The sequence below is a fragment of the Saccostrea cucullata genome, unplaced genomic scaffold (assembly GCF_032062105.1).
Source record: "Saccostrea cucullata isolate Sc308-1 unplaced genomic scaffold, CSIRO_AGI_Scuc_v1 ctg5940, whole genome shotgun sequence".
NCBI classification, from domain to species: Eukaryota; Metazoa; Mollusca; class Bivalvia; order Ostreida; family Ostreidae; genus Saccostrea; species Saccostrea cuccullata.
This window is the reverse complement of record NW_026931606.1, coordinates 267-25,006: the sequence shown is the minus strand read 5'-3', so window position 1 is coordinate 25,006 and position 24,740 is coordinate 267. Positions and strand designations below refer to the sequence as shown.

At 34.6% G+C, this 24,740-nt stretch overlaps 2 protein-coding genes and 1 long non-coding RNA gene across 3 annotated transcripts; 2 read left to right on the top strand and 1 right to left on the bottom strand.

Moving 5' to 3' along the window:
• Positions 1–348: 348 nt before the first annotated feature.
• Positions 349–3,146, top strand: LOC134233115 (ankyrin repeat and KH domain-containing protein 1-like). Its single transcript, XM_062715108.1, has 7 exons — positions 349–943; positions 1,357–1,479; positions 1,630–1,863; positions 2,055–2,438; positions 2,561–2,728; positions 2,851–2,922; positions 3,046–3,146. Exons 1-7 carry the CDS (start codon positions 349–351, stop codon positions 3,144–3,146), a joined length of 1,677 nt encoding a protein of 558 aa, XP_062571092.1.
• A 621-nt stretch (positions 3,147–3,767) lies between these two features.
• LOC134233117 (uncharacterized) lies at positions 3,768–7,242 on the bottom strand. The gene is made up of 7 exons (XR_009984915.1): positions 7,023–7,242; positions 6,601–6,667; positions 6,252–6,304; positions 5,940–6,047; positions 5,421–5,503; positions 4,878–4,972; positions 3,768–4,531 (listed from the first exon to the last, which is right to left on the bottom strand). It is a non-coding gene; the product is annotated as an uncharacterized LOC134233117 (long non-coding RNA).
• A 2,269-nt stretch (positions 7,243–9,511) lies between these two features.
• Positions 9,512–15,777, top strand: LOC134233116 (ankyrin repeat and KH domain-containing protein 1-like; the record flags this gene model as incomplete). Its single annotated transcript, XM_062715109.1, has 7 exons — positions 9,512–9,671; positions 13,193–13,567; positions 13,981–14,145; positions 14,503–14,847; positions 15,133–15,201; positions 15,367–15,615; positions 15,709–15,777. Coding segments are annotated over exons 1-7 (1,432 nt in total), but the record flags the coding sequence as incomplete, so codon positions are not given.
• Between the last annotated feature and the right edge of the window lie 8,963 nt (positions 15,778–24,740).

The window sequence follows — 24,740 nt, the reverse complement described above, 5'->3', positions numbered from 1 at the left end:
GGCTTGGATAGAGATTTGTTGTCCCCTATATTACTCGGAGGAATATTGGATATGTTTCCTCTGTTGTGTAAACTATATTCAAAAGAGGAGAAATTTAGAAAAAATGTTGAAAGGTTCTTTACCCGTCCAGCTGAATGTATATTAGACGAATGTGATAAAATGCAAGTGCAAAATAGTTTATGCTATGCTACATTGGTTTTGTGCATGTTAAATGACAATAAACTATCAAAAGAAATATTGAAAAACACTGGAAACGCCGTTTTCTTGGAGATGAAATCAAAATTATTAGAATGTTGTAAAGTTGAAAGAAACACTGATGCATTTAAATTTGTAAAAGCATTGGCAGCTATGGAGGGGACTTACACAAAACTTTGTGGTACTGAGTACACCATTATTCATGACTCTGTCTTTGAAATCCTTTCATATCATTTTGGTTCTCAGTTTCCAGATCTTCTTTTGCAATATATTAGCAGTGGTTACATTGCTAATAACGTGAAAATACAAGAATGTAAAGGAGAATTGGAGGTTGAATGTAAACAAGTTGAAAATGAAGAGTTTAGTGGTGAGGAGCATGAAACATTAAGCCAGGATTTGTTTGATCTCAGTCTTAGGTTAAGAGAGGATCAGTACTCTATGTTAGCAGAGCGTTTGTACAGAGACATAGAAAATATGGAGCTGTATGATGTTTTTATGAATAATGTTTTGAAACATCCTAAGGTGTGTCAGGCTTTTATTGGGGTGTTAGAGACAAAGTCCTACACTGAGTTAAAGGCTTTATTCTTGTCAGAACAGAAAGATGCATCTAAGGCTGTGAGTAAAGGAGAGCGTGTGAGGGAGAAGATTGAGAGGTGGGATGAGAGGAGCAGGGAATGGCGCAGACAGGAGGTACTGGTGAATGAGAGGATTGATGATAGTGAAATAAAATACAGTGTGAGGGTTATCAGTTGGGTGGTTTACTACGGACACAGTCGAATCCTATATTATATTTTAAAACAAACTGAATTACACAAAGAAACACAGATTGAACTGTTTTGGAATTCCTTTAGCCCCAGGTTAATATATGAAGCAAAAAAAAAGAGAAAATAACATTGAAAAATATATTGCAACAGTCAAATTATCTTTATCAAACTCCATTTGTGATACAACAAATCAAAAACAGGAACATAGTCAGTCTGTTTTTGAACATGACCGCTTATTTGTATTGAGTTGTTACAGTGGTGATTTGGAGACTTAACATTTTAATCAAGTTTGTAGATATAAAAATGAAAAACAAAAAAAACAAATATTTGTTTGATGATACACCACTGACAACAGCATGTAAGGTTGGACATATGAGTGTAGTGAAAGAGCTTATAGAAGCCGGAGCTGATATCAAACTGCAAGGTAAGTTTTCTACACCACTGACAGTAGCATGTGAGGGTGGACATATGAGTTTAGTGAAGGAGCTTATAGAAGCCGGAGCTGATATCAATCTACAAGGTTGGTTTGATACACCACTAACAGCAGCATGTGTGGGTGGACATATGAGTGTAGTGAAGGAGCTTATAGAAGCTGGAGCTGATATCAATCTACAAAGTAAGCTTTATACACCACTGATAGCAGCATATATGGTTGGACATATGAGTGTAGTGAAGGAGCTTAAAGAAGCTGGAGCTGATATCAATCTACAAGGTAGATTTGATGCACCACTGACAGCAGCATGTGAGGATGGACACAGGAATGTGGTGATGGAGCTTATAGAAGCCGGAGCTGATATCAATCTACAAGGTAAGTTTGATACACCACTGACAGCAGCATGTAAGGGTGGACATATGAGTTTAGTGATGGAGCTTATAGAAGCCGGAGCTGATATCAATCTACAAGGTAAGTTTGATACACCGCTACAGCAGCATGTGAAGGTGGACATATGAGTGTAGTGAAGGAGCTAATAGAAGCTGGAGCTGATATCAATCAACAAGGTGAGTTTGATACACCGCTAACAGCAGCATGTGAAGGTCGACATATGAGTGTAGTGAAGGAGCTTATAGAAGCTGAAGCTGATATCAATCAACAAGGTGAGTCTAATACACCACTAACAGCAGCACGTGAAGGTGGACATATGAGTGTAGTGAAGGAGCTTATAGAAGCTGGAGCTGATATCGATCAACAAGGTGAGTTTCATACACCACTAACAGCAGCATATAAGGGTGGACACAGAAGTGTAGTGAAAGAGCTAATATACACCGGAGCCGATATCAATCAACAAGGTGGGTTTGATACACCACTGACAGCAGCATGTGAGGGTGGACATACTAGTTTAGTGAAGGAGCTTATAGAAGCTGGAGCTGATATCAATCAACTAGGTGAGTTTCATACATCACTGACAGCAGCATGTAAGGGTGGACATATTAGTGTAGTGAAGGAGCTTATAGAAGCCGGAACTGATATCAATCTACAAGGTTGGTTTGATACACCACTGACAGCAGCATATGAGGGTGGACATATGAGTTTAGTGAAGGAGCTTATAGAAGCCGGGGCTGATATCAATCAAGAAGGTAAGTTTCATAAACTTCATAAACAGCAGCATATAAGGGTGGACACAGGAGTGTATTGAAGGAGCTTATAGAAGCCGAAGCTGATATCAATACACAAGGCAAGTTTCATACACCACTAACAGCAGCATATGAGGGTGGACATATGAGTTTAGTGAAGGAGCTTATAGAAGCCGGGGCTGATATCAATCAAGAAGGTAAGTTTCATAAACTTCATAAACAGCAGCATATAAGGGTGGACACAGGAGTGTATTGAAGGAGCTTATAGAAGCCGAAGCTGATATCAATACACAAGGCAAGTTTCATATACCACTAACAGCAGCATATGAGGGTGGACATCTGAGTGTAGTAAAGGAGCTTATAGAGACCGGAGCTGATATCAATCAAAAAGGTAAGTATGATACACCGCTGATTGCAGCATATAAGGGTGGACATATGAGTGTAGTGAAGGAGCTTATAGAGACCCGAGCTGATATCAATCAAAAAGGTAAGTTTGATACACCGATGATTGCAGCATATAAGGGTAGACACAGAAGTGTAGTGAAGGAGCTTATAGAAGCCGGAGCTGATATCAATCTACAAGGTAGGTTTGATACACCACTGACAGCAGCATAGTATGAGTGTAGTGAAGGAGCGACTAGAAGCAGGAGCAGATAACATTCTAGAAGATTAGTCAGAAACACCATTAACAGCAGCATGTTGATAAGGACATACGAATGTAGTGAAAGAGCTACTAGAAGCCGGAGCTGATATCAATCAGCAAGGTATATAATACACCACTTGATATCAGCATGTAATAGTTGAAATATGAGTGTAGTGGAAGAGAGTATAGAAGTCGGAGCTGGTATCAATTAAAAGAGTGACATTAATACTCCACAGACAGTAGCGTATAATGGATGATATATATGTGCTGATGCAAGACATTTCAATAGTGATATTTTTAACTTTGCCTTAAAATATCAAGAATGAGCTCTGAAACATGCACATATAAAAGTCCTGTATAAACATATGTACAAGTATATTTAACAAATTTCCTTAATTACAATTCCATAACTCATAATTCCTAAACTGTCTTACTTCAAATTGAAGGAAACAAAAAATATTTTACTCTTGCAATTCTCATTACTCTTGCAATATCAATTGTAATATTTATTAAAATCACAATTCACCCTTTTTTTACTCAGAAATGTCTCTACCTCATTTGCCTATTTTATTTTTTACATCTATGACTCACTGAGCAACTGACAGAGAAGCCTCACTCGCCCACAAGCAACAGCAAAAGGATCGGTCAGAGACACCACCTATCTCTTACTTGGGTATCAAGATCTGCAACTTACTGCCAGCAAAGCTCTTTCAGACTACCCTTGATTGTCTTATTTTTTCCCACAATAATATCCATGCACTTATTATTTAAGTTAGACTTGTACATATATGTAATATATAAATCAAGATTAAAATGTATGTGATTGCAGATTACACAACAAACCAATAAATGTTTAAACAATAAAAAACTTAACAGTTTTAATCTGTAATCAAGTATCAGAAAAAAAATGTCACTGTCAAAAATACAACACTAGGTATATTTTTCTTATCTAACATTGAATGTGTCAATTAAAGATAAGTAAAAAAAGCATCACATTTGTGCAAAACAGTAGCAACTCAGATATTTCATCTCTAATAGCCCATCTCTGTTCAATTACTACATCCAAAGGTTTGACTCTTTTAGATTCTTTATTTGTCCTAGTTCTTCTTATGCTCTGCCTTTTAGAGTGCTTTGATTTGAGAGTGGCACTTTTGGTGTCCTGTTCTTTGAAGACTTTATTTCTTACATTCATCAGAACGCAACTTCAGTTTTCTAATTTCATAGATAGTATTATCTTTAGAATCATTTTTTGTACTATGAAGACGTAATCAATATTTAAAACTGCTTCTTCTTGATTTTTCTTCTCTTCATGCCAAGAAGTTTTCAGCTCTGGAGAAGCACATCTAGCTCCTAATTTCTACAACAAACATAAAAATAAATACCCATTTGCCTATATATACATATTATATGTGTGCTTCCTGATTTATGCAATTGCATATATTAAATAGTTCACAAAATCTGAGTTGATTGTAAAATTACCAATTGACCTAGAGGAAACACAGCTCAATTTTGCTTAATTAAAATATTTACAGAAGACCACAAAAGATATGTCATTTTTTCAAGTCTGGGTAATAAAGACAGATAATTATCTATAATTTCAGGCCAGCGAGCTACAGATATTGGAGCTAATGTTGTTATACATGTAAATTGGGGACTAATGATTTTTTCGCCATCTTTTTTTAAGCATTTTCCACTATGATTACCTGCTTGACCTTGAACATGTTGAGGTGCCATTTTCTCTGCTCCTCCACAATAATTCTTTCATTTAGCAGCAAGATACTAAGGATATGGTAAAAAGCTGTCACAAACAAAATATGAAAAATTAATAACAGGTATGGCTCTCCGTAGAAAGAATACACAAAAAAGGAGAAAAAAAAATATACAAACAGGGTATACTTATGACTAACATGACTAAAGCAAGAAGATAACATTTTACAGAATAAAAAAAACTTCTCTGTGTCATCTAGTTAAGTAAATTGCATAAAAAACCATATAATTATATGTATAGATCAAATCTATAGATGACAAAATATGATATGAAACATACATAATGGTACTGTAGTCCGAGCACATGGAATTTGAAGATTTACAAAGTTTACGAAAATGCAAAGAATAGCATTTACAGCATTTAACATAATAAGACACACGTAAATATAGTTTCACAGCAGCAAGCTACAGATTTTGTGGAAGTACATGTAAATTGGGGACTTGTGACTTTTTTTTGAGCAATTTACCAATGTATTTACCTGCTTGACCTTGAATATGCTGAGATGCGCAGCCCTTTTCTTCATGTTCCTCCACGATTTTTATTTAATGTAGCAGAAAGATACTATGGATAAAAAAAAATTATGAAAAATTAAAAGCAGGTATGGCATCTTGTAGAAAAAATATGCAAACAGCTGTATTTATGATTAGAGCAAGTAGATAACATTCATACAATAATAAAATCCTTAAACTTTGTGATCTAGTACATATTATGATATGTATTAGATTAAATTTAGAGAAGACAAAACATGATATGAAATGGATGTACATACTCGGAACACATGGATTTTAAGAGTAAACAAAAATGCTAAGGTTAGCATCTACAGCATTCAACATGCAAGTTATTGGGATGATGAGCAAGTGATTTAACATAAAGTAAAATATATTAACAACTTACACTGTAAATAGCAGGTTTTTAAAGTGGACAGCAAATGCAAAGTTCCACTAAATGGTGGCAATCTCATACACAATAAGTTGTACAGCAAATGATTAGTTCGTACCTCATACTAGGTAGCCAAATATCTGGTCAAGTCACTTTCAGAAGGAAGGCTCAGCAAGTTCAATGTTGATCATTCTCATAGCTACTTCAAACTTTTCTGGCACAATTTCTGAAAGAAAAGATGTATCTTGCAGGGTTTTTTGTTCAAACTAGGAATAATTGTCATGACTGTAAAAATTTGAAAAGTTTATAGATGACAGACGAATACCAGACACAGATCAGAAAACTCGCTCGGGTCTTAAAATGGCTCAGGTGAGCCAAGAAAAATTCATGTGATTTTATTGATCTTATCAGAAAATTTAAGAAATCTTACCTTTGTGTTAATCTTTATGCTGCTTTTGTCATTTCTTGTGAGCATTTGGATTCCTGTAAGTAATGCATGCATAATTGTGCATCATAGAATATGATAGCTATTTTTAATAATTCATGCTTCAGTATTTAACGTAAAAAAATTATGCATAGCTCAGAATCCATTGCTATTGTATTTTTAGAATAAGGAAAATAAGAATATAAACCTCATCTTGTTTACTTGGTATATAGCATTTCAAGTTGTTGCAATATTTTTCATAGTCTTCGCTATGCTAAAATATACAAGTTAATAAAAACATTGTTAGTTTATTTCAATTTGTATTAATTAAAAATTTGAGCTGCATGGTTCTCACTATTTTCACAAGCTGTCTACATAGCCGGCGCTGTGGGGAATCGTCTCAGGCACAGTCCACACTGCAACTATTTAAATAATCAAAATGAGTGCTGAATATATTCTTGAGTATGCATTAAGAAATAAATAAATATTTTATTACATTGTACAACACACTCTGTAAATGCTGAACAGAGGAACACTTTAGTGACTAAAATTCTGAAACCAATCCCAAACGAGAAAATTCTGGTTAAAATCCATCTTTAAGAGAGATGATTAAAAGTGTTAAATAATTATTACAAAATTTAAATAGCGCTTGCCCAAACGTTTTTACTGCCAGGCATTTTATGTGTAGAGCCCAGACTAAGGAACAGTAACATTATCAGTAGCAGAGGCAATTATTCATTCAAGGACACGTGATAAAATTTTGTACATTGTTCCTACCGCTAAACAGGGTCGTACATGTAAATGTCTTCATCTTCTGTTAAAACATAAATTCCATCCAAAGTTAATTATGCTTCTCCTTTTAGCGTCACTCTCTTTCGCCCCTTCCTCCCGTACAACATCATGATCAAGTTCAACATGGCTGTGTGGAACCCTCCAAAAAATTGAATTTCGGCGCGGTGTGTTATTTTTAAAGTAATTGCTTTTCGAGCCCGACTTCGATCCCGATGTAATTTTACTACATTAGTAGTCGATAGAGAAAAAACTAAGTTATATTCCACAGTTTTGAAAAATCTACAGAAGGGTTAAATAAATAAAAATGAGAAATGAATACATTAAAATAAATAGGGTGCATAAATATTTTTTTTCAAAAATGTTTCAACATAAGGTATAAAGAATTATTTATGACATATTCAAAACACCAAAAATGTATTTAAACTTTAAGTATAAGCATATTTACTTTTACATGTCGATATTCTAAAACGAAACGTATAATTTTCTCAATTAAACTATATTATTCTCGACGTATTTTGCATTAAATATGATTATACTTATTTGAAAACTGTACTTAATTATATCACAATATATCTCATGTAAAATGTACCGTTATACATAAATTAAATTCAATACAAGAAATTTACTGGAGTAAACGAATTTATTAAATTATATTAAACGCGACTTTTCATGCAGTGTTTGCAAATGACCAATATTATTACAACATTAGGAAATTTACGGTTTCATTTTTATTGAAAAGTAGTTGACAATGATATCAGAAAGCCTTTTAGATATTTAATTCATCAGATGGATGTAGATATCTCGTGTTAAAAGAGTAACATGAAAACCATCTATTTTCTATCTTCACTAGTTTAGATGTATTTAAGAAATAAGGTATCATTTTTAAACTTCTATCGGGATATAAATACGGGTCGGTCACGAGATTAAATTCCATAAAGCCCGAAGGGCTTTATGTTGAATTTAATCTCGTACCGACCCGTATTTATAGCCCGATAGATGTTTTAAAATGATACCTTATTACTTATATTTACATTTGTGACTAATTCATACTTTATATTTGCCTGATTGTGACTTTTAACATGTGAAATGCATTATTTTTTAAACCCAACGGCATGTATGTAATTCACTGAACGCGCGTCGACCCTTTATGACGTCACTGAGAAATTACGTCAAACGATTATCCATACGCACATCTATGACCTCTTGACCCCATACCTGTATTTATACAGTTGTAGATACGCATTCCTTTTAGTAGTGTTATATAAGGGAAAACATTTGCAAATGTAAATATATAAAAATATCAGATAGGTAACGCGATAATTAAATACCGGTCCTTAAAGAAAAGTAAACAACAAAACAGTCTTTGTTGTAATGCTCGTTTTTTAGATTGTTTTCAGAGAAATTGCGATTCAATTCTGCTCATTGTAATCAAAGTTATACCCATAGATTCCTTTCTTAAGAGAAAATTCTTCAACATCATAAATCCAATTGAAATATATTCTTTTGATTATTTACAGCCATTAAAATCAATTTTGAATAACTATACCTATGCTGGATTCCTTATCTTCATAAGTATTCTTACAGACAAAGATACGCCAAAGGTTTCAATAAATGTTTCATAAAGACTTTTTTCTTTAATTCTCACTAAAATATTCACTGAAGTACTGTACAACAATATATCCGGTAATTGAAAAGTAGGGGAAATCAGACGTGGATACTAAAAAATTCTTTTTAAAAAAATTAAGAAAAGGTGAAATAATTTTTTTTGTTACCAAATTCAAAAAGTCGAGTTTCCGACTTTTTAACTTCATATAGTACCTTTCCCAAAAATAAATTAACGTCCAGGCTTTTTGGCATCATTGACAAATGGTTTTTCAATAAATATGGAACTCATAATTATTGATCAATTGCAAAAGTATTTTGTTACAACCCATTCTTATTGCACATACAAATACTCTGAAGTTCATTAACTGTTCAACAAAGTAGGCGATACTGTAGTTTGTGATCCCTAATGATGTCGTCACCATCAACGCTGGGAGAATTGCCAATGGAACACAAAATGTTCTCAAACAAGTCGAGATTCATTGTTGACTTCCTGAGCAGACACAAGTTTGGATCCGACGTAACGAACGTTCCCATGATTTTAACATCAGTTGACATGACCTGTATAGGCATAAATCTGTAATGATGTGGTTAAACATCAATGTTGCCGGCAGAACAGACTAACATGTTGTTGCTGGACGTTTCCCAGGGCAGTACCATTGGGACAACATATTGACACGCATGTTGTGTCTTTTCCAGGCCTTTATGGCCGCCGATTCATTTTTCAAGATGACAATACCAGATGTCAAAGGGCTCGGCTCGTTACAGATTATCTCCAACTCCAACTCCAGAATATTATCATATTACCATGACCCATACTTAGTCCGGACATTCCCCCATGAAGCATATCTTAGACATGCTTGGACCTGCGAATGTCAAAGAACTTGCAGCAGCATTGCAAAAGGAATGGAATAACTTTAATTCCCCCAAACGACCTGGGAAGTCTTATTAAGAGTATGTCACGCCGAATCCGGGCTTGTGTGGCCATTCAAGATACAGTTTTACCACTACTGACTCTGTTTCATAATGGTGGTAAGTTTGCTGTGTGACCCTGTGTTGGTGTAAACCCTTGTTCTGGAGAATCTGTCCTTTTCTACCTGTACGCAGGGTTTTGAATAAATTGATAATTGTTTTTTTAGTGTTGTTTTGACATTTTATTCTTCTTAATGCTTATGATCTGCAATTCATTGTACCTGTAAATCCAACATCCCTTATTTTTTAATTACGATATAAACAAGCTTAAGATGCCTGATTTTCTGTTAAATTTTGATACAAAGTCTTCTAACAAATATTGTCGGATAACATGTATATACAATTTGGGCCCTATTATTAGTAGACCTGTATTTTTTAAAATATAAAACAGAATTTATTTCAAAACTTAAGTATGTACATGAGAAGAAGAAAAGTTAATACTTGACTTCAATTCGAAATTAAGATATATTGACAACATAATATTAAAACAAACATACAGGCAAATATAGCCTATCATTAGGTCGTATTTTTTCATACTAATTGATAGTCCTTTTTTAATACTGAAATAGACTACTTTATGTTCCGTCTACCTGATCAATAGATACCGGTAAACCTCACCGAGTGTGTGACCGGTAACAGGGGATGCTTACTCCTCCTTGGCACCAAATCCCACCTCTGAAATTTCCAGGGTCCGTGTTTATGCTCTTTTCAGTTTTGTTGATAATTTTTGAGATTGTTCTCTGCTCGTTTTCTTCACCTTAAACACTCTTCTACTTGACTTGTTAATCTTTCAATCTTCTGGTATCCCTACAGAGATTGCTGTACTACACACTTTTAGTACCAGATACCATGTCTGTTCGTACTGAGATGTTGTCAAAGATTTCTTTACATTTCCAAGTATTTTCCTTAAAATTCTTTGCAAATTAAAAGAATGTCCATATTGACGGTAGATATCTTTCGGGTAAAAAAATATTTCAATTATCGACTGTTCGTCAATATAGAGTTATATAGTGAAAATATCTTACTGAGTATATCAATTCTGTTTAGAACATATAGTTTATTCATAATTCTGTTTGATTGATTGATTGATTGTATATTGTTTAACGTCCCTCTCGAGAATTTTTCACTCATATGGAGACGTCACCGTATGCCGGTGAAGGGCTTCAAATTTTGACCTTTACTCGGCACTCATGGCCATTGAGCAGTGAGGGATCTTTATCGTGCCAACGCCTGCCGCTGACACGGGGCCTCGGTTTTTAAGGTCTCATCCGAAGGACCCGCAACTTTCACTTCAAAGTGCCGAGCGCATGGCGAAGGAACAGTTGCTACCAATTTTAACGACTAGGTCAGTCGCGGCCGAGATACGAACTCACGACCTCCCGATCACGGAGCGAGCGCTCTACCGACTGAGCTACCGTGAACGGTATAATTCTGTTTGATGTTAAGCATTTAACTTGATATTTATTAAATAATCTAAACGTGACTTTGAACACATTCTTACACACAGCGATTTATTGCGATTTAGAACCTACCAGTTAATGTATCCGACGATGGTTAATAATTAGAGTCTGGCAAAATGATCGCGAATTGGCAAATCATTTTGGCATTAAACCGTTTTTACAGAAATCAATTTAAATTTTTATAAATTTCTTTTACAGAAGCGACTCTTTAAAGATACGATTGTTGTGTTAAAGTGATACAGTAGCAGTGTCGAGAACATTGATGACCCCTAACCCCCAAAAAGTAAAGAAGAACGTTTTTAATTAAGCATGATTTACTTTAATTATTGAGAAATGAACAAAAAAGTTCTTTCACAAACGATTTTTTTTAAAACGACAATCCTTCGACATTCTAGTAATTATGTCTTTCTTTTTTTCTAAATACCGAGAGGATCATTGACACACTTTAAGCTTAATTGTTTTGTTTTTTTTACCAAATTTAATGTTTACAATTCCTAACTAAGGCACTTCTAGTGATCAGCAAATTTTGTAACATCATTTATTGAATTACAAAGGAGGTAAATATCATGCTCATAGCAAAACAAAACTCAGAAAATCACTAGAAACTGTCTATAAGTATTTAGAATTTACGTTTTTATTGAAAAAAAAAAACAACTGCTTAGTATTCACATATATTGACATATTCAACAAGGACAAGGAGCACACGACGAGTGTGACCAGTCAGCAGGGGATGCTCACTCCTCCATGGCATCTGATCCCACTTCTGATGTTTCGGGAGTCCGTGTTTGCTCTGCTCTTATTTTGTATTGTTTTATGGACTTTGAGATTGAATACTGTTCGTTATCTACATATCCTTCTTATATTAAAATAGGACACAGACCTTGTTTACATAAAAAAGGTTGGGTGGTTTAAATCTCTCTTGTATCTCAACGATAGAAATTTAAACTTTGGGTGATCATTAGAAATACCTAAGTTAAGTATATGGGAACATAACAAAATTTGAAAGATAAAACATTTTTTAACTGAAACTGTGTCAATGATTCTTTAAGTATTGAATGATAATGTTTGATCTTGATTTTTTTTTCAGGAATCAAACCAAACTTGTTACCAAAGAAGAAAATAACAAAAAATGCTGATTGTTTTTACGTTTGATTTTAAAATAATCATGGTAGTAAAATTTAGGTTCATGTGATAATATACACATCGGAGAAGGGAGTGAATGTTTGGATGAGTGATGCCAGGAAGTGTGTGGAAGCAAAATTATCAGAAATTTACCAAAAACGAGAGGAACAATTTTAGCTATCCTCTTACTTCCTGTGACGGGAAATATAAAGTCAATCATCTTCAACCTGGTCAGAAAATCATCAGCAACTCTTGAGGAAGCCTAAGAAGGGTCCTCAACATTGTTAATACCGCATTAAAAATGAGCATGATAAGAAAATTCGGTATTGTTTTGTGTATATTACTCTTTCGGTAGGTTATTAGTGTAATATTCAATCTAAAATTAGTTGCATTAATGTGATGAAATCGAAATCTTCATTTCCCACCGAAAATACAGATTTAAGTAAGATAATGGACATTGTATCTATTGAGGTACATATCATCGGCCGTTTTAAAATGCTGAATTTTCATTTGATGCTACATGTATTTACGTTATTATTTGCTGCGTGTTACTAAATCGATAGCGAACAAAATAAAATATATCAAATTAACGTATTTTAGTCTTAATATTTAATCAAATTAACTGACCTGGGTTTTTCCATTTATCCTCTCACAGAATGTCAAAAGTAATGACGATAGTAAGCTTGTAGTCATTTCTACATTTTGGCTTTGCTGAAAACAACAAAAGGATTTTTAGCGTAGTAAAGATTAACACAGAGAAGTCTTATGGTAAATGTATATTGAATCATTCATTTAGGTAATGTAATTAAAATCCTATGGTCGGTATTAATTTTGATTGTAACATCTCCATATAAATTTCAAGAAGAAAGCAATATTAATTATTTTATAAATATTATTAGTCATAATTTTTCTTCATTCCAAAAGCATAACATCATGCAAGTAAAGATAGCGTAAAAGTACAAGAATGTAAAGGAGAGTCAGAGGTTGAATGTAAACAAGTTGAAAATGAAGAGTTTAGTGGTGAGGAGCATGAAACATTAAGTAGTAAAAGAAGCCAGGATTTGTTTGATCTCAGTCTTAGGTTAAGAGAGCATCAGTATCCAATGTTAGCAGAGCGATTGTACAGAGACATAGAAAATATGGAGCTGTATGATGTTTTTATGAATAATATTTTGAAACATACTAGGGTGTGTCAGGCTTTTATTGAGGTGTTAGAGACCAAGTCTTACACAGAGTTAAAGTCTTTATTTCTGTCAGTGCAGAAGGATGTATCTAAGGTTGTGAGTAAAGGAGAGTGTGTGATGGAGAAGATTGAGAGGAGGGATGAGAGGAGCAGGGAGTGGTACAGACAGAAGGTGCTGGTGAATGAGAAGGGTGATTATAGAGAAAAAACATACAGTGTGAGGGTTATCAGTTGGGTGGTTTACTACGGACACAATCAGATCCTACAATATATTTTACAACAAACTGAATTACACAAAGAAACAGAGACTGGACTATTTTGGAATTCCGTTAGCCCCAGGTTAATCTATGAAGCAAAAAAAAAAGAGAAAATAACATTGAAAAAAATGATGCAACAGAAAAATTATCTTTATCAAACTCCATTTGTGATACAACTAATCAAAAACAGAAAAATATTCGTTTTGTTTCTGAACATGACCGCTTATTTGTATTGAGTTGTTACAGTGGTGATTTGGAGACTGTAATAATTTTGATAAAGTATGTTGATATTAAAATTACAAACAAAAAAACCCTATATTTGTTTGCTGATACACCACTGAGAGCAGCATGTAAGGGTGGACATATGAGTGTAGTGAAGGAGTTACTAAAAGCCAGAGCTGATATCAATCAACAAGGTGAGTATGATACACCACTGACAGCAGCATGTGAGGGTGAACATATGAGTGTAGTGAATAAATTAATAGAAGCCGGAGCTGATATCAATCAACGAGGTAAGTATAATACACCACTGACAGCAGCATGTGAGGGTGGACATATGAGTGTAGTGAAGGAGCTTATAGAAGCCGGAGCTGATATCAATCAACGAGGTTGGTTTGATACACCACTGACAAAAGCATGTAAGGGTGGACATATGACAGTAGTGAAGGAGCTTATAGAAGCCGGAGCTGATATCAATCCACAAGGTAATAATAATACACCACTGATAGCAGCATGTGAGGGTGGACATATGAGTGTAGTGAAGGAGCTTATAGAAGCTGGAGCTGATATCAATCCACAAGGTAAGAATAATACACCACTGATAGCAGCATGTGAGCATGGACATATGAGTGTAGTGAAGGAGCTTATAGAAGCTGGAGCTGATATCAATCAACAAGATGGGTTTATAACACTACTGACAGCAGCTTGTAGAGGTGGACATATGAGTGTAGTAAAGGAGCTTATAGAGGCCGGAGCTGATATCAATCAAAAAGGTAAGTATGACACACCACTGACAGCAGCTTGTAGAGGTGGACATATGTGTGTAGTAAAGGAACTCATAGAAGCCGGAGCTGATATCAATCGAAAAAGTGAGTTTGGCACACCATTGACAGTAGCATGTGAGGGTGGACATATGTCTGTAGTGAAGGAACTCATAGAAGCCGGAGCTGATATCAATCGAAAAAGTGAGTTTGGCACACCATTGACAGTAGCATGTGAGGGTGGACATATGAGTGTAGTGAAGGAGCTCATAGAAGCCGGAGCTGATATCAATCGAAAAAGTAAGTTTGGCACACCATTGACAGTAGCATGTAAAGGTGGAGATGTGAGTGTAGTGAAGGAGCTTATAGAAGCCGGAGCTGATATCAATCCACAAGATTTGTATTGTACACCACTTACAACAGCATGTGAGCGTGGACATATGAGTGTAGTGAAGGAGCTTATAGAAGCCGGAGCTGATATCAATCAAAAAGGTAAGTATGACACACCACTGATTGCAGCATGTTATAAGGGACATATGAGTGTAGTGAAGGAGCTTATAGAAGCCGGAGCTGATAGCAATCAAAAAGGTAAGTATGACACACCATTGACTGCAGCATGTTATAAGGGACATATGAGTGTAGTGAAGGAGCTTATAGATGCCAGAGCTGATAACAATAAAAAAGGTACGTATCATACACCACTGACAGCAGCATGTGGGGGTGGACATATGAGTGTAGTGATGGACCTTATAGAAGCAGGAGCTGATATCAATCAACAAAGTAAGTTTGATACACCACTGACAGCAGCATATAAGGGTGGATATATGAGTGTAGTGAAGAAGCTTATAGAAGCTGGAGCTGATATCAATCAACAAGGTGGAGATGATACACCATTGACAGTAGCATGTAAGGGTGGACATATGTCTGCAGTGAAGGAACTCATAGAAGCCGGAGCTGATATCAATCGTAAAAGTGAGTTTGGCACACCATTGACAGTAGCATGTGAGGGTGGAAATATGAGTGTAGTGAAGGAACTCATAGAAGCCGGAGCTGATATCAATCAAAAAGGTGGGTATGATACACCACTGATTGCAGCATGTGAGCGTGGATATATGAGTGTAGTGAAGGAGCTAATAGAAGCCGGAGCTAATATCAATCAACAAGGTTTGTTACATACACCACTGACAGCAGCATGTGAGGGTGGACATATGAGTGTAGTGAAGGAGCTTATAGAAGTGGGAGCTGATATCAATAAACAAGGTGAATTTTATACACCACTGACAGCAGCACGTGAGGGTGGACATGTGAGTTTAGTGAAGGAGTTACTAGAAGCGGGAGCAGATAACATTCAAGATAAGTCAAAAACACCATTATGCTGTTGCCCATGCTGACATACGAGTGTAGTGAAAGAACTACTAGAAACTGTAACTGATATCAATCAGGAACATGAGTATAATACACCATTGACTACAGCATATTAATGTGGACATACTTGTGTATTGAAAAAGCTACTAGAAGCTGGAGCTGATATCAATAAGCAAAAAGTATAATACACTACTTGATAGCAGCATGTAAAAGTGGACATATGAGTGTAGTGAAGGAGCTTATAGAAGTTGGAGCTAATATCGAACAACAGAGTGATATTAATACACTACTGAAGTAGCATATAATGGATGATAAATATGTGTAGGACGAGTGTAGTGAAGGAGCTCCTAGGGATATGAACTGGTCTCAATGAACTTAATAGGTATCGTGTTCCACTGACAGCATCATGCCGGGTGGACATATGAGTAGCTGCTATAGGAGCAGACTGATATCAAACATTAAGGTTTTGTCAGATAAGTACTCCACTGGTAACAGCAGATGAGGGTGAGATGTTATAAATACTCACTAGAGATTTAATATTTGAAGGAAATGCTACAGACTGGGGCTAATTATCATTTACAAGAGGATAGGATAAATGCAATTGTGAAAATTCTGCTAGCACTCATGTATGGTAATTATTATTATATATAGAGTGGAAATCGTTTTAATAAAATTAAGACTGTAATCTTTGCAGAATCGATTGATGATTTAAAGTTTGCATTACTTTTTTTTTTGTTTAGAATGATTGGTGGACATAGTTTTTTGGTGGATAATTTTATAGAGATGATATTATTCTCCTGGATGTTTGGGTTGATGTTAGTGTCAGGGTAACGTTCAGCAAGGATGATTGTTTGTTATTCTAGCATGGTCTGTTTGTTAAAGGTTAAAGAAGACAAATGTTCAGTGAGTTTAGGATAAGCGATACTTTTTTTAAAATCGTTGCATGTGTGCATATAAGAGTTACGGGTGCTGAAGAATGTGCGAGACAGTAAAAGAAAGAATGGTGACTCTGGACAAGATTTTACTGATACCGATATTTTAAAATTGATGATTTGTTTGAATACCTAAAACGTGCTGAAAGGAAGATAGTGCTGATTAAATCAAAGAAACGTGAAAGTTGATGTTCTTTAGAAAAAAGTAATACCGTATAGTGTACATAAAAAAAATTATAAAAATAAGAGCTTATGTCCTGACATTATACGCAATGTTTTAGCTACCCTCTCTTTAAAAGGTGTCTTGAAATTTTGATTTGTTATTATTTACAAGAATTAAGACTTGCTTCAGAAAGAGATCAGTCTTTAATCAGTATATGTTGTTGTATATTATATAGAACGATTTTACCCTTTCTTTGGACTTTCAGTAGGGCGTAACTTTCTCGGCACTACGTTATGGTGAATACTAGTAGATTTTCATTGGTTACGAAATCAATAACATAACTGTTGTTGATAACGATTAGACGACTTATGCCCCACCTCTGTGCCATGAGAGAACTTTTAATTGGCTATTTACTATATCAGTTGACACTTTGTCGCATTTCTATCATATGTATATTTCAACAGTGACGGGAAGCTGTGTAAATTTCAGAAGCTAATTTTTATAATTAGGTAACATCAAGAATGCCACGACTTATTGAAAGTCCAAGCTAAGCGTGTAATGGTCCTAAATTGTCCAATTCACCATGCAAACGAAAAAAAACTTAGTGCATCCACTCTCATTTTGAATCATTCTGCAAAGTTGGAACAATTTTAGTCACAAATGGCATTGAGTGGAAACTGCCATTCTCTACAAATAATTAAATTTTACCTGTTCATTCTTGACATTAAGAGAAGGGTCCTTTTTTGTTTCCATATTTCAATATTTTATATTATGGCTGTAATGCGTCAATTGTTTGGTTGAAAAGAAGTTTGTATCATGAGTTGCTGCTAAATTGTGTGAATGCTTAATTTTTCTTTATCTTTACTCTTTTGTTGCCCTCAATTGTCTCTCATGGTTTTTCTTTTCAAGTATTGTTCATTTATTTATACATATGATGCATGATATAATATTACATTTGTTTACAATTAAAACAGAGAAATCTTTGAAATAGAAAAGGAAGAATTTAAAAAAAAATATTTAAAAGAGTCAGAATATTTCTTATTTTATATATTTTTTTAATAAATCACATAATAAAACAAATATAGAGATGCTTATCATTCATTTTACTATAAGGTACATATACAGAAGTTTTTGAGCATTTATTTTCAATATATTTAAAGTTTTTTAATGGAACCTGAACGTATCGTTGCACATATTCAGACATATACTTAGATCATCTATTTTTTTTTAACCTTTGTGGAAATGTTTATATAGTTTTATATATAACTGTTTATATATACTTCATGATATGTAATATGTGTACTGTAAACGTATTATATGCATCATGTGCGATATTTGGCGAAAATTGAATTTGGGACAAGTTGGTGTTGATTTGATTTGATTTAGCTCATGACCTAATGTTCGTATTTGAATATAAGTACAAGACATTTAGCAAGTGTATTTGAATAAGGGAGAGTTTCTTACCACCAAATGTTCTAGAAAGTATACAAAGCTTAATGTCATAAGTTTACAGTATGTTGTTTAATTCAGTTGTTACAGTTTTCAGTGTATATTTTGTATATCAAATCAGTGGACATTTGTAATTGATTAAAGAAATGTTCAGTTTCACGTGTTATCAATTACATGTACATGTAATATGTTCCTTAAATGAATTTTATTCTCATCTAAATGTTAATAATAAACTTACTGAAATGCACAGCTTCTTTAATTTTTATAGCAGCTTCTTTAATTTTTATAGCTCTAATAGTCGAAGAGCTTATGCGATAGTAAGGGGTATGTCTGTCCGTCCAGTTGTCTGTCTGTGCATCTGTAAACAATACAATAGAAATTTCTGTGAAAATATTTTCAAAATGCTACTCCTCCCACAGTTTTGGTCTGATTTCAACACAAGTAGACCAGACTAAAATAATACATAATTCTATTATCGGTTTTTGATTTCGATGAGAACGGTGTTGCCATGGTTACTAGAAATAGACATTTCTTTGAAATATTTTCAAATGATATTCCTATAGATTTGGTTCTTGTGGGGATCCGGGTTAGAATAGATCCTCAAGTACCCCCATGCTTGTCGTAAAAGGCGACTAAATGGGGCGGTCCTTCGGATGAGACAATATAAACCGAGGCCCCGTGTCACAGCAGGTGTGGCACGATAAAGATCCCTCCCTAGTCAAGGACCGTAAGTGCCCTGCATAGACCTAAATTTGCAGCCCTTCACCGGCAATGGTGACGTCTCCATATCAGTGAAATATTCTGGAGAGGGACGTTAAACAATATACAACCAACCAACCAACCTACAGTTTTGGTTTGATTGCAATAAACATTTGCCTAGAAAAGACTAAACCAATAGTATTTTTTAAAATTCTGAGGTTTTGCTTCTAGTTCAAATGCTACTTTTATCTTCCTTTGTTATAACAATAAAGCAGTAGAGCGACCGTCCTGTCAGAGATTTCTGGGGTTTTTTTAGGTGCAGACCACAACCTATGAATAAACATCGAATATGGCTTTCAAACTGTTTAATTACAAAATATTTACAGTGCCTAGATATCCATCCATCCAATCCTCCATCTTGTCCATGTTCTTCTTAAGGTTATACGCTACGTAGTTTGAACTTTTTTTGGATTCTTCCCTGGAGTTGAAGAGTTCCACTAAATGAAGGACCTGTGTGCAAAATTTTTTTATCTCTAAATATGGATTTGTACACCTCTTCTAAAACAATTTTTGATGAAAAAAAATCTGGAATTTATGTCTTATAATTTTTGTACATTTTTATTTGAATAATGCAAATATTTTCAAAATTCCATATCTTTTTTAAACCCTTGGTAACGCATGCTGATTTTTTTTCTAAGATCATGATATTATAAGTTTGAATTAGGAATATCTTGGAAAAATTTGGGTAGATAAGGTACGTTGCATATGATGTCCTTAACCCTGCAACCATAGTCCTTCTGAACACGTCATTTCAATATTCAACAATCACTTATTCAAAAAGGGCCTAAATAAGGGAACCTTGATCTTTCAATTGAAGTTATATTTTTTCATATATGTATTATAATTTCTGTTGAAAATTACGCCAAACAACGGACAAATATATAAAACATGTAAATTGTCTTCCACTGCAACATGGCGTGATGCTGGGATTTGTTGCAGCGGGAAAGACTCTTTCCAAGAAAAGTTGCGCCGCAGATTCTATAGTGATATTTTTTAAAGAAGAGATTGCTCTACTGGACATTTAAAGTATTAGATACAATGTCCATTCGTACCAAAATGTTGTCAAAAATATGAGTGTGAAATTATATCTAATTGTTTTTAACAATAAACCTTCTTTTAAGTAGAAAGTAGGTGTTTTTAAAACATAAAGTTAAGAACATTAGAGTTACTTCTCTTTGCCTACAAACTGTTTTGTATAACGAAGGTCAAGGATTTCAGAACAATCCCTACAATGACTTTGAGTAGAACATTTCATGGATATAGCATACTCTTCAGGGGGGTTGTAAAATTAATAAGATGTAGTAAAAGGGTCCACCAAAAAAGACAAGAGACCCATGGGCCACATCGCTCACCCGAGCATTGTGGCTAGGAAAAAGGAGAAATTGGTTTACTATTGAAAAGATTAAATCTAACAGTTTGGCCCCGCCCTAACCCCGGGTCATGATTTAAACAAACTTGAATCTACACACCTGGGGATGCTTCCATATAAACATGAGCAATAATGGCTTTGCTGTTCTTGAGAAGAAGATTTTTGAAGAATTTTCCTATATATTTCTATGTAAAACTTTAGTCGGCCATTGTGGCTCCGCCTTATCCCGGGGGGCATGATTTGAACAAACTTGAATCTAATCTACCTGAGGATGTTTCCCCATAAGTTTCATCTTTCCTGACACAGTGGTTCTTGAAAAGAAGATTTTTTAAACATACCACCAAATTTTCACAAATTCTCAATTATGTCCCCTTGAATGAGGGCGTGGCCCTTCATTTGAACAAACTTGAATCCCCTTCACCCAAGGATGCTTTGTAGCAAGTTTGGTTGAAATTGGCCCAGCGGTTCTTGAGAAGAAGTCGAAAATGTGAAAAGTTTACAGACGGACGGACAGACGGACAGCTAGACGGACGCCGGACAAAATGTGATCAGAAAATCTCACTTGAGCCTTCGGCTCAGGTGAGCTAAAAAACTATAAGAGCAATGTGAAACCCCATTTCATTGGTTAGGTTCCTCGATCTCTAATCCCAATAGCAATACATTCGTACACATAATCGTTGTAGATCTTCGATATTCGTAACACACTCGCAGTAATTCGTAAAACTCCAGACTCTGCCAGTTTCCTGCGACTCATCGCAAGTGCCCCACGGGTTTTTGCGAGTGTTTCTCGACTGACGATTGACGGCGAGTGCAGCACAAGTACCATGCGAGTAAACTACGAAATAGTACGATTGTACTCGTTTTGGATATTTGGAAATCTCATTCGCATCAACTACACTAGGAGTCTGTGGTAAACAGTACAGTGGCATACTGTAAGTGTATCGGGGCAGAGATTTACTGTATATACCTAGGTAGCATACCATAGCATACTGTAGATATACCGTAGATAACTGTTAAAATGCTGCAGGGTATAGAGAAAGACAGGGGACTTTCATACGGACAGGGATTTTTAAAGCCAATAGTGTGAAAGTGACTTGTCAGGCAACCACCCAACTGTCAAGGACAGTACATCAATGGAAACTGAGGAAACTCGGACCTCACAGTGGTCCGTATATGGGTACCCAAAGAAATATCTCTCTTTGTTATTTTGATTTAAATTCCTTTTAAAATGACTTCTCCCTTACCAGAAGTAAGCTTTTTATTCACGTAAATTAAAGAATTTGAATTCCGGCAAATTCAGGATATTCTACATTAGAGCTTTACAAAACATGACAAGTAAATCAGTGTTGATTAGATTTCATATTTGTAATAGTCGATTATTTCATAAGCTGAGAAAATTCGGTCCATTGCACTTGAGATTATATTAATATGCCTACTTTTGTTTTCCCTAATATTTAACTTTTATAGGATTTGATCAGTGAAATTTCTATCATTATTTGATTTTTCAAACAAGGGATTTATAGTAATTTTGTCTACATTGTGTATATTTTATAACTCTGGGTACTGCATGCTCAATTTTTTATATAACAGCGAAACAATTCAAAATTCTTAATCATGTTGTTTAACGTCCCTCTCGAGAATCTTCAACTTAGAAAGATATTTTTCCTATTTTTCATATTTTTTAAAATCTAAGAACATATTTTTTTCAACTAAGAACCTTGTTTTCACAGAATCAAGAAAACAATACCGTTATATGATGATATCAGTGAGATTAAATGCGACCGTTTTAAATTAGATTCAAGATCAGGTAAAGGTAACAACCTTTTTCCTGGACATTAATAATATAAAAAATTCTTTTGCCATTTACCCGTATGCGATCCCTATTTGCTTCTTACAAGATGGAATGTTTTTCTTTTTGCATAAAAAGATTCTATCATAAAGGGCATATAACATGATATTTCCAAGTTGACATAAAGTTGACATAAATAATTAAACTGAATGGATATTGGCTAATCCGAATTTTCTCTACTTTTCTTAAATTTTAGGATATAATAGTTTTTTTTATATGCTTCCTATTTTTTTTTTTTTTTCTCATTTTCACATAGGGTAAAGTTATCAAGAATATACAAAATGATACAAAAGCAATTGTTTACTACAGAGAAAAAATAGTTTTACGAATTTTTGGCACAAATTTCTGTACTTAGATTAAAGGCATATAAGAGCTTACACAGTTCTAGTTTGTTTGAAAAATCATATTTATTTGATATATTTTAAAACTGTTTTCTCTTCTTATTAATTAATCTTGTATTTAAAAATTTCTTCCAGTCTTTGATTATGCAACTCTGCTGTTAACATCTGTTGGAAAGGTCGTGAGTCTTGCCCTCTTAGTGATTTACAGGTCATTTCGCCTACTCTTAAGAACCCAAAAATGCCAAGCAAATAGCAGCCTTAAAAAGGTGAACTTCATAACTAGAAGAACAGACCTACTCTAAAGCCTGTAGAAGTGCTACCAGTATCTCTAGAGTAATAGGGGCTCGTGTATCTTGTTTTGGCATCAGCCTTGCAGCCCCTTCCAATACCTTTGATACAATAAAATATTTTGTGACGTCTGTAAAACCATGAATTTATACATGTCTGACAAACTCGAAATGTTTGTCTTTATTGATCCAGGTGATTTCCCCTCAGTTGACATATACGCTATATAGTGAATTACATGATCTACATGAGCTAGCCAAGTAGACGGAAAACCAAACAAATACATGAAATGATTGAAACTTTGGAAAGCAGCCTTATAAGAGGGTTGTTCGAAAAGTTCGTGGACAACTGTCATATCTTTTTTCTTTGACGTCATATGCTATCCAAATTAATTAGAAATATTTTTACAAAGAAACCCAAATGATTTGTATTAAAAATTTTAAAAATATTTTTTCTTCAAAACTTATCCAGATTTTAGAATTGCAACAAGCAGATCGCGGAGCAAGGTCAAAATTTAGTAAGTTACAGAAATACACTACATAATGTCTAAACTCATATTCTTTGTAAAATGGAGCAAAAACAAAAACCAATCTAGAAATTCAAATGAAGCAATGTAACATTTATTCGTATAGCAAATTATGGCTTAATGTTTGCTTTGTTGAAAAGAAATCAACTTTAGAAGATAGGTATTGATTACTAAAACCGACAAAAATAATGATGTCTTAGAACGTCACGGAGCAACAGATAACACTGCAATTCCGTGTTTTACTCAGAAAAAATCCTGATTTAACTCTAAAAATGTTGAAGGAATCAAGAAAATAGGTCACAAGCGAGTACAGGCAGTATTTGAGTGACAGAGACTCTGTATCGGATGAAGATAATCTGTGAAGCTACGATTGAACTGTAAAATTCTTAACAAAAACTTTATAATTTTGTTACGTCAAGGAAAGACATACTGTAGGGGATCGGAGTTGCGTATGTATCCTGTGAAAGGAGACTAAGTAAAAAAGAAATTAAAGTCTTTACAAAGGAAATTATATAACGAGAACAATAAAAACAAGTATTTACTGACAAAACGTCAGAGATACTCAAGCTGTAGAAAGTTAACTAGGAAGTGTCATTTATAATATCCTACAATGGTATAAAATGAGAGCTATTGAGTTCAATCTATTAATAAAATACCGGGATCCAAAAATTCCACGTGACTACGGGTTTATCTAGCTGTGCGGCATGTCCAATACATATTCCGTACGAATCAAAAAGAATCGAAGTTATGTATACCAAAGCTGAAGATAGTACGATTTTAAAAAATTAAATAAAAAACGTATGAGGGAGAATTTAACATTAATTTTGTGCTATTAATTTATTTTACTGTCACCCAAAGTGCACATCATTTGCAGGCCCGTGAGAAACAATTTCTGTTTCGGAGAACAACCATACAATTGTAGAATTTAACGATGGGATAACCTGCGTCACCTTTCAGACTAACCAGTGGACTCGTCCAAAGATGCTTTGTCGGCGACTGTAAAAGTTACCTGAGATTCATACGCAAAGAAAAGCGCGAAATCTCTGTATAGAAACTGTTGCAGCTGCGGTGCTTCACTCATTGTTCATT